Source organism: Uloborus diversus, chromosome 8 (assembly GCF_026930045.1).
Source record: "Uloborus diversus isolate 005 chromosome 8, Udiv.v.3.1, whole genome shotgun sequence".
Taxonomy (NCBI): Eukaryota; Metazoa; Arthropoda; class Arachnida; order Araneae; family Uloboridae; genus Uloborus; species Uloborus diversus.
Window position 1 is genome coordinate 103640270 of NC_072738.1, and position 10670 is coordinate 103650939.

The 10670-nt window shown below is 35.4% G+C and overlaps 1 protein-coding gene across 1 annotated transcript; it reads left to right on the top strand.

The window, feature by feature from the left end:
• Positions 1–861: 861 nt before the first annotated feature.
• LOC129228521 (uncharacterized) lies at positions 862–2259 on the top strand. The gene is given in 5 exon segments (XM_054863201.1): positions 862–1035; positions 1037–1295; positions 1424–1622; positions 2158–2222; positions 2225–2259. Coding segments are annotated over 5 exon segments (732 nt in total).
• The last annotated feature ends 8411 nt before the right edge of the window (positions 2260–10670 follow it).

Here is a 10670-nt window from a genome sequence, read left to right on the forward strand (position 1 = left end):
CTTCTCTCGGAAAGAACCTAAACTGTATCTTGTTAAGTGTGTAAATTAAATAAATTTATTTTCACCCCTGTTCTAGAATATTTCTAGAGTTCATGATAAGTGATAAGTAATTAATATAATTACACTTTGAAATTTTGAGCACTTTATATTTATTTTATTTTATTTTCAGGTCTCCACAAGCAATGAAAAAAGAATTCCAAACAAATTTATGAAGCAAATGTCCCATTTCAAGGAAATGCATCTTTGTTGAAAAGAATAGCTGTGATTCAAATACATTTTACGAAAATATTTACATCTGTGTTTCATGCTAAACATTTCAAAACAATAGACTTTTATAGGTATAATGAAAATAGTCAAACTAACATTTTTCTTAACATTTGTCATATTTATTACATATTCAACTTTATACTATGCATCAAGCATTTTTCACAACTCGTTTCCGCAAAACTTGGAAGTACCGGTCATAGAACTAATCGAGAGCAATTACGTTTTACTAACCGAAGGATGTAAAGTGCCTAAGTACGATCCTTTTGATCAAACAGTAATTGAATATTATTCTGAAAACAGTGGTGACATTCCTTGTAAAGGAAAGAAATATTTAGATATCGTTGACAATAAAGTGATTCTGTTAAGTGATGAATTTGAAAAAGATTTTAGAAACGAAAGTATAGCATGTGTATATAGGCAATCCTAAGAAACCCCAAAAACTCAACTTCAAGAGCTGATAACAAAGTCGAATATGGAGATGGAGGTGAACTAAAATTGGAGAACTCTTACCTTCAGAATTCGTGAACGTAGTCTGTAAAGTTCATGATAAAGTTGTATACGAAGATTTCTTGGCGGCAACTCCTTTAAAAGCAGATGTGGAAAAAAGATGTGAAGAAAAATGGTTTAAAACAGAACATCAGCAATAAATTAAACATCATCGTGATAGGCATTGATTCTATTTCGGAGCTTAACTTTGAAAGACATTTTAAGCTAACAGCAGAATATCTTCGCAAGAATCTTTCCACCTTTGAATTCCATGGGTACATGAAAAGTGGCGGACAATACATTTCCGAATTTGACGCCGATGTTGACGGGACATTTTATAGAGCACTATTATACGTCTTCCAACAAGGATAGATACTTCGATGATTTAGACTTTATATGGAAGAATTTTTCATCTCTTGGATACAGGACACTCTTTGCTGAAGATGCACCAGTTATGGCAACATATAACTACATAAAACAGGGATTCCAGTTTCCTCCAGCTGATTATTTCTTCAGGCCATTTACCCTGGCTGTAGAAGATGGTCCGTGGTGGAAAAATAGCAAAACGGATTGTTTTCAGGCAAAACCTGAAATTCGTGCGCTCTTTGATTATTGAGAAGTTTCTTATCTACGATGAAAGAAAGACCATTCTTTGCTTTTACTTGGGCAGCTAGATTAACCCATGGCTATTTGAACAAAGCTGGATTAGCTGATAAACCATCATTCGAACTACTACGGGATATCAATGAAATGGGGCTTCTAAATACAAGTATGCTCATTTTCATGAGCGACCATGGAATTAGGTTTGGTGGTATACGAAAAACATATATTGGTAAGATTGAAGAAAGAATGCCGTTCCTGTTCCTTTCGTTTCCGCTTGGTTTCTAAAAACTTACCCAGAAAATTGCCAAGTATTTGACAATTAACCAAAATCGTTTGACGACACCTTTCGATGTGCACGAAACTTTAGTGGATGTATATCAAATTATTTCTAAAAACTTAGATTACAGTTCTACTCCATATGGAAAAAGCCTCTTCGGTGAAATTCCTGCGGAGAGGAACTGCAAAAGTGCCTACATATTACCACACTGGTGTGTTTGCCATGATTATCGCAAGATGTCTACTGATGACCGTTGTCAATCAGGCTGCCAACTCACTTTTAGAAAAGTTAACAATTTGACTCATTCATATCGAAACGTGTGCGCCTTTTTAAGTATGACAAAGTTTTAGATGTAAGAGCAAGTCAACCTACCACCGCTATGCTTAAGTTTGACGAACTCAAATACTCTGCTGATGAGAATCCATAGTTTATGGAGAGAAAGCCGAACCATATGTCGAGTTGCTACTAACGTTGAAAGCAAATCCGGGTGGTGCTGAGTTTGAAAGCACAATTCGCTCTTTCAGAGACCGTTTCGAAGTGCTGGATGTGAGTCGGATAAATATGTATGGAAAGCAAGGTGACTGTGTGAACGATTCAGAATGCACAAATACTGCTACTGTTCTTGATACGAATTAAGAACTACTTAAAAGCAAAAGGGACATAAGTGAAAAAGTAACAGTTTTGAGTATAAAACGAGCGCAATTTTCAAACCTTTGGAAGAGAGGCTTTTATTAAAAAGTTTTTCTGAATTATGCTGCATAGCAAAATTTCAGGGAGACTAGTACCCTCTCTTGCCTCAAAATGGTTGACAGTTATTCTACCCTGTAGCATTTTTCTCCAAATTCGTTAATTTTGCTACTCACATCCCTTTGCTAGTAGGTTCTTCAAATCTAGATCGAAATATTGTACTTCTGAAATTCTGACCCCACTATTCCAATTGGAATCACTGAATGTTCCAACAAATGTACAGAGTGGTTATAATTTATGTTATGATTTCTAAACGCTCAAATTAAAACGCTTCTCGTCACAATGACCTGATATTTTATCCGAAAAGTCATGTGGATATCGGGTTTTGTTTGACGAAGGGAGAAAATAGTTTTAAAAATGTACGGATAGATGTTCTGTCATGTTTCACACAGTAGCAAAGATATGCTATAATCTCTATCACGTGAAGTGAAATGAGCCCCAGAGCATAGCATCAGCACCGAGATAGCTCTGATTTGGAACATGCTGTTTTACGCTTCCAACCTCCAACTACACTGTAAGAACAATTCAGAAACGTTCCTGAAAAATAATGAGCAGTTGATGTGCCTATTTCTGTCAGTAACGTGTCTTGCAAAAACAAGGAACTTTTCCACTAAATATCAGAAATATTTCTGAAATTATTCTTGAAACTCTCTGAAGAATTTGGGAATCTCCTTGGTTAAATCCAGTCATGTCTCGGGAGCCTTTAAGAAAATTGGGTAGGTTTAATGTAATTGATTATACCCTCCTGATTTACCAGGAGAGCATCAGAAGCATTAATGCAACCATGGCTAAAGCAAGACAGAATTACAAGGAAGAACCAAGCATCTCTTCGCCTGAAATTCTTGCCTTGCAAAGCTGCAGCTATCTAGTGACTTATTTGCTCTCATTGGGATCTCCGTCAGTCTGAATAAGCCTTAATCGAACTAAAACAGCTACACTTAATAAACACGCTCAGTCAATCTTTAACTGGTAGCTAAAAATATATTTCATAGCAATAAAAAGTCTGCATTCGTACAATTTTCAGCAATTCAGAAACGTTTTTTGCAGTGATACTTGATTTTACGGAAATAATTGGTAACCTTTCAGAATTTTTTTTTTACAGTGTAGTAGCAAAACAAGACGGAGGACATATTGAACAACTTATGCATCAAACATCTGTAAAACAGTGTGTTTCATTATCCTCCTTTTCTCTTTGCCATATCATTGTTTTCTGTGTAACACCCAACTATTATCTGTTAAATTTTACATTTTTCGTAAACCCTAAGAATCTATAGTTTCCTTCCGGCTAGGAACATTTTCGTGTTTTACGAACTCTTTTAGTAGGCTTTTCCCCTTAAATAACCGTACAGCGAGATCCATCGGCATGCTTTGGAACTTTTATTCCCCCGCCAAACAAAAATCGATGGCCACACAACTGTTCTAGTGAAATATCAAGCCATTTTGATCAGTAATTTTTAAAGCAAAACATTTGTAATCTTAACATTAATTGTAATCACCCTGTACATCTTTGAATGTGAGTCAAAATATTCTATTTATGCCGAATGAATAACTTAAGGGTTTATGTTTTGCATGGGGTAAGACAAAGCTCGGGGGCCATTTTGTCTGGGCGACAAAAATATATGAATTTGCGACTAGTTCTTTTAGAAAAACAATCTTAAAAAACCATGTTACATTGAAAGGGGTTGTTTCCTTCAGTCAAAAGTACTACTTTTAGTCACTGAAATTGATAGTAAATGAGTAAAAAAAATAACATGAACCCAGAAAATACTTTCATTTTCCCAACAGTTATTTTTTAATTAACTTTTTTAAATATCCGGTTCTGAAACAAGGCGTGAACTTTATGACCGTCACAAATAATGCAATTTGGCGCATCTTTCTACTACGTTTCCACGTTATGATAATCAAGCAGCGAATTAAAATTGCGCTCTACGCTTGCTATCAACCATATCGTTGCCAATACACGTGACTAAAGATGCGAATTAAATATTTTGCTCTGTGAATGGCAACACAGAATAGCATTTCAGCATTTGTGATGTCACACGACAGAAGCACAAACAATGAAAGCGCACCGATTTAAGTAATTTTTTTAAATATTAAACTTAAATAAATTATTTTAAAAAAAATGGTCTGATCCTATGTTTTTATGCATGCTCTTTCAGAAAAAAAATACTTTTAAAATTTTGGAAACGACCCCATTGTCGTGTTACTTCTGAGAAATAATTTATCTTGCAATAAATTTTTTTTTCTGTTCCTAAGATTTTGGGATTTTTTTCAGTCTCCGTATATTAGAAATAAAAAAAGAAAAGAAAAGAAACATATGCTACTATATTGTATTTCATGGAAAAAGGCGAAATAAGTTGAAGACATTTTTTTTTTTTTTGCTTTCAATACAAAACTCGGCCTTTGATAACCTTCCATTTACATCACATTCCAGTTTTCCAGTATTGTGCATTCAAAAAATTATGGAACAATTCTACTGATGGTCAGTTTCTGTAAGTGAATTGAGCTTTCAATTAAATCAGAACGGCTTCTTGTCTGTGATAATCATCAATGGAAAAAATATGCACTGTATAGTTTAGTTTTGATTACGTGGCAAACATAAGTAAATAAAAAAAGACGTATGTGATCTTGTTTGTGTGTCTATGATACTGATACAAAACCTCAGTTAACATCGAATCTTTACCAGTTTTAGCACGGAGGGTACTTAGATACCCAGAAGTTCAAATGGAGAGGGAGATTAAAGCTAAAGTGATCAAGTTCTTACCCGACTGCGCTTGCGCGACGCAGAAGGAGGGTAATGTGTGAATAAGACTATGTATGTATGTTAGTTCCTATGTGGTGTCATAGAGGCTAAACGCCTTGTTCAATTTTAGTAATTCTAACGTCAATCGATTTGTCTTACCCTTGGAGTGTCACTAAACACATGACAGTAATCAAAATTCACCATATCAACAATCAGTTGCCATATTGTCAGTACCAGCGTGCTACACAGCGTGCGACAAATGCAGGTAGCGTTTTCACTGCCCGAATTTTTTGTTTACTAAGTCTGCTAATTCGATTTTCATCTAGCATGTTGCATTTGTTTTTATCGTGATTCAGGGGACTCAGTTTCGCTACATGTACTCTCTTGGCGGGCTTTTTTAGTTTTGGGAGAAAGATTTGACTAACGGGGGGGGGGGGGACTTTTCCGCGCTGTTAATAACGGTTCTTTAACAGTTCCGGATCGTGTCGCACGCTACCTTGAATTTTTGTTTTCTAATTGAGGACTCAGTGGCTAAGTGGTCGAAGTGATTGCTTCTCACACTTGAGGCGGTGAGTTCGACTCCCACCCTCGGATGTACTTTCCCTTCTTTCTGATGTAAATAGGCAAGTTGCAACCTATTAAATGTTCATATTTTGACTATTGAATATTGTTAATTGACCCTCAAAACTAAAAATTTACCATCGCCGAATTTTAAAACACCGTGATTGATTTTTTAATGAATTTTTAAAAATCCACGTGCAAAAGTGTGCTCTTCTGAAACGTCACGAGCTTACGTCACAGGGCACTAATGGGCAACCTTCAGCCGAAGATCCCTTGTTTTCGCTACGGACATTTTGAGCGCGCAGGAAGCCGGATTCGTTAAAGCACATCTAAATAATCTTCCTCAAGTACATCAATGATGGTATTCGAATATTTCGAGAGGATGAGAGGTTTAATGTTTCAAAAACGCGAAGAAGTATGCCTTACGTTTCGTCTTCGAAGCAAACTGCATGTCCTTCGGCTTCTCTCTCGGCGGAAGAGTGCATGGCGTCACTTTTTGTGCCATTTGACGTCACAAGCGCTTGAACTTTAAAAATAATTTAAAAAAACTACTTATCGTATCGCAATTTTTTTTTCACCTATGATGTTCATACACGTTACTCTATCATATAAAATAAAACTGAAAAATCGAAAACTTCCCTATTCTTTCATGTGTTGTTTATATGTATTCTGTACTGTAATAAAAAATATATCATGCGTAAGGGAAGCAAGACACTCAGATTGTAGTCCTCATCAAAATAAACCTGTGCAATAAGCACCAAAAGAAGGAAAGTCTGCGAATTCGATTTTCATCTCTTACATGTTGCATTTTTGTCGGGATTCAGGGGACTGAGTTTCGCGACGTGTACTTTCTTGACAAGCTTTTTTAGTTTTGCGAGAAAGATTTGACTGACGACGTTTCCTAGCTCGCGTCATCATGATTTATACAATCTGTTATATAGCTGTGCTGTGATTGACTTAAGTTTGCGCATTTTGCTGAAGGTCAAACACATGTAACTTTAAGCCGAGTTAGGTCCCCAGAGGGACTAATTATCAGTAGTTTAGACCACAGCAAGTTACTTAATAAACCTCACGATACAAACTCTCTCAATGAAATGACAAGCTGCGAAGTGTACCGTCTTATAATCATAATAACTAAGTCAATGAAAATTAACTAAAAAGTGTAAAATAAAAAAATATTAAATAAATAAAAAAAAATGTGACTGCGTAAAAAAAAAGTATGATGTATAAGCCCAGTAGTTTAGTAGTTATTAAGAACTACTGAATAACTACACCATTGAAGTAGTTTTATAATCGTACACAGATAAGACAAATCATAAATTCAAAAGCAGAATAGAAGGATCAACAGTCGGAGCCCATTCAAATTTTACGGGTTTCCTTGATTCAGAAACGAATGGGTCCCGACTGTTGATCCTTCTATTCTGCTCTTGAATTTATGATTTGTCTTACCTGTGCACGATTATAAAACTACTTCAATGGTGTAGTTATTCAGTAGTACTTAATAACATTCTAAACTACTGGGCTTATACATTATTCTTTTTAGTTTTTTTTTTTTTTTTTTAGTTTTTGCGCAGTAGGGTTTTTTATTTTTATTTAATAACTAGCGGTACCTTTGCCGTAGTTGAAAATTAAAAGATCATTCGGTTCGCCTGTATATTTACAAATAATGGATGACGAATTTCTCGCCAATTGGCTATGTTCATTCACTCTCCCATTCCACGTCATGATAATTTCGTAATTTACTTGTACATCTTATGATAATTTTGCTTCGGAAAGTGTTCTTAAAAATGAAATAGAAAAAGAACAAAATTGAATTTTCGAAAAATCGCTTCGAGTGCACGCCCATGCTACAAACTAACTTTGTGCAAATTGCATGAAAATCGGCGGAACGGTCAAGGCGCTATGCGCGTCACAGACATCCTACAGACATCCAGACAGAGAGACTTTGAGCTTTATTATTAGTAAAGATTAATTTACGAACTAGAGAAGCACTTCTCTTATTTATACGAACGAATTTCTCTATCGTAAAAATTAAGTACCATTGGAAAGCCCATTAAAGTGCACCAAATGAAGTTTTACAAAGTCTGTAGTCGCACTTTCAGTAAAGTATAGGAGGCGCTGCAGTCTCTGGCTGATGGTGGGTGAAAGAGGTAAAACCAAATGCCCGCGCAAAGTTAAAATGTTTTACCTCTTTGACTAAATTCTTGAAGCACCGCAAGGTGGCTTGCTCGAGCTCTAGAACTGCAAATTAACTTACAACATTTTGAATAGTTAGTATTAACAGAATGAAATCCAAGGCTCAGCTTGATTTGCCTCATACGAAAAAAAAAAAAAAAAAAAAAACCGCACAAGAACAAACTATGAGGAAAACCAATTTGGTAAACTATGATGAAATATTTGCATAACTATTAAAATGTCATCTACTACTCAATTTATCATAGTTTTAATGAAACTACATGTATGTTAACGGGTACAAAATGATAGCGTTAATTATTAAAACTAGTAAAAGGTAATTTCGTAAAATTCGAGAATTTTATACTTTTTTTTAGGTACGATACAATTAAAAGATCAATAGTAATTCTTTAGCCGTTTGCTACGTCCATAACTAATTGTAAACTAATGTTCGTAAATATTAATTTTCATGTAAGCCCTTACACAACATTTACATATAATATGCACAAATAATTCCAATGATCATTATGAGCTAACCAACAAAACTGTGTAAGAAAGTTCTGAAGCGTTAGATTATTTCCGGACAACGTTCTGAGACTTCACACGTTTCCACTAGTTTCCTGTGATAAGCCCAAAGTGGTTAAGCATTTAAAATTGCGTCTCTTTAATAGTATTATGAATCTTAAAGACTTGTAGAAATCTTCACACGCAGACCAACTGCAGACTGCAAACCAGGCCCGTCATTTGGGGGTCAGGAGGGGCACAACTACCCCCTCCCCCTGACTTTGAGAAATTAATGTATTTACATATATGTGGGTGGGGTTTTGGTTGTTTTTTGGAACGTTTGCATTGAGTATACACCCTTTGATCCACCCTGGAAAACATAGAAATGACGGGCCTGACAGCAACTCCATTCCCCTAGCATACGATTTTCCAAGGTAAGACTCTTGCAAAGTTTTAAGCTGTTTTGCTTATTTTTCAACTTTTTTCAATTTTGGTTACTCTAAAATGGTTCATAATGTGTGCTTGTTGGTTTTCAGTATTTGCAGGCTCGTTATTTTGGAATCACGGGGTTCAATTGCACCCCCCCCCCCTGCTCCTTTGTTGTTGGGAAATGAAGGAATTTGCGAATAACTGGGTGTGTTTTTGGCTGTTTCTTTGGTATAATTTACATTGAGTATATACCTTCATTGAGTACGTATTTATTAACTGGAAAAACCCGAAATGACGAGCCTGAGTATTTGTTTTGAGATATTTGTTGACATTATTAGGAAGTTACACTTTGCTTTTCGGACTTCTGTTTGAGCTTATGGTGGATTTAATAATGTGTTCATGTCCTTGAGCACAGTATATAGATACCTAATTTGTCTTTGTTCGTGCAAAGTAGTTAAAAACTTTCTAATTCAGCTTATTTTACAAATTAGTTAGTAAATACAAGAACGTAAAATGTAAACATAAGCTATTTGTATTATCAAAATTAACGTAACCAGTTTGAGCATATCTCTCCTATACATGCGAAAAAGTTTCCTCAATTGCTACAAGTTTCATGTATGCAGACTTCTCCCTATTGTGAAAAACATTTTTAACCAATGTGAAAATATTTTCAACTTCACTATCAAGTGTTTCGTTTTCAGTTCATTCACGACAATTCCAGATTGACTGAACTCCAATCAAGGGTAAGGTGTTGTTTCCTGGACCTTGCAGACAAAATAAGCTGTTCGGCTTTTGCTTGCAATTCTGCCCCTACCTTCGCCACTTTTGCTTAATAAATCAGGAGCATGCCGAGCTAATACAGTCGAATCCCGACTTACGCGAGGGATGCGTTTCAAGACCCTTCGCGTATGTCGAAATTTCGCGTTGTAGAAAAGGGTATGTGTAAAAGGTTTTTGTACAGTCGAATCTCGACTTACGCGAGGGATGCGTTCCAAGACACCTCGCGTAAGTCGGAATTTCGCGTTGTGGAACAAGGTATGTTTAGTAATTTTTTATAAGCATTTCCAGTTGTTTCAGATGCTTGTAAACACCCCTCATATTGTTTCAAACTATTTATTAACTATATATTGCAGTATCTTTTACAAAGAACCGACTTTTTCTGTATTTTAGAAAAAGCGTTATTATTTGACATAAAATTCTGTAATTTAGCACAAAATCAATGACTAATGGGGGAGAGAAACTTAAAATAAAGCAGTATGGTACTTACAGTGTACACTACAGCATTATTTAGCACTTAACAGTATAGATATAGTAAATATATTTATAACTTAAAAAATGAAGAAGGTTTATGCAGCGCGATCAGAATGTATTTTATCAACGTTCATATGTAAAATGAAAAGGGATGAAAGTCCATTCGCAAAACCAATATTTAGTGTCAACGAAGCCAATTCTAACTCTCCGCCGCTCTTTTCCGAAAAATTTCATGTTGGAGGCGAGTAATTTGTGTCCGCACTAAAAAATTCATTACTCATGAAAAACTCGCGTTATAGCCATTTCGCGTAAGTCGGATCGCGTTGTAGCGGGATCCGACTGTAAACATGTCCAATTATTTTAAACACTTGTAAACACCACCTCAATTGTTAAAAACCATTTCTTAACTATACAGTACTATTTCTTACATAAAAAACTGAATTTTTATTTGTATTTTAAATTAAAAAAACACTTTTATTCAACATAAAATACTGCTACGATGCACAAAATCAATCATCCATGGGAAAGAACGGTACGGTACGGTACGTACATTGTGTATTAAGAAAAACAAATGCGCTATAGCTTTATGGTACAGTAAATCCTTTAATGATATTTGAAACTTAAAAAATG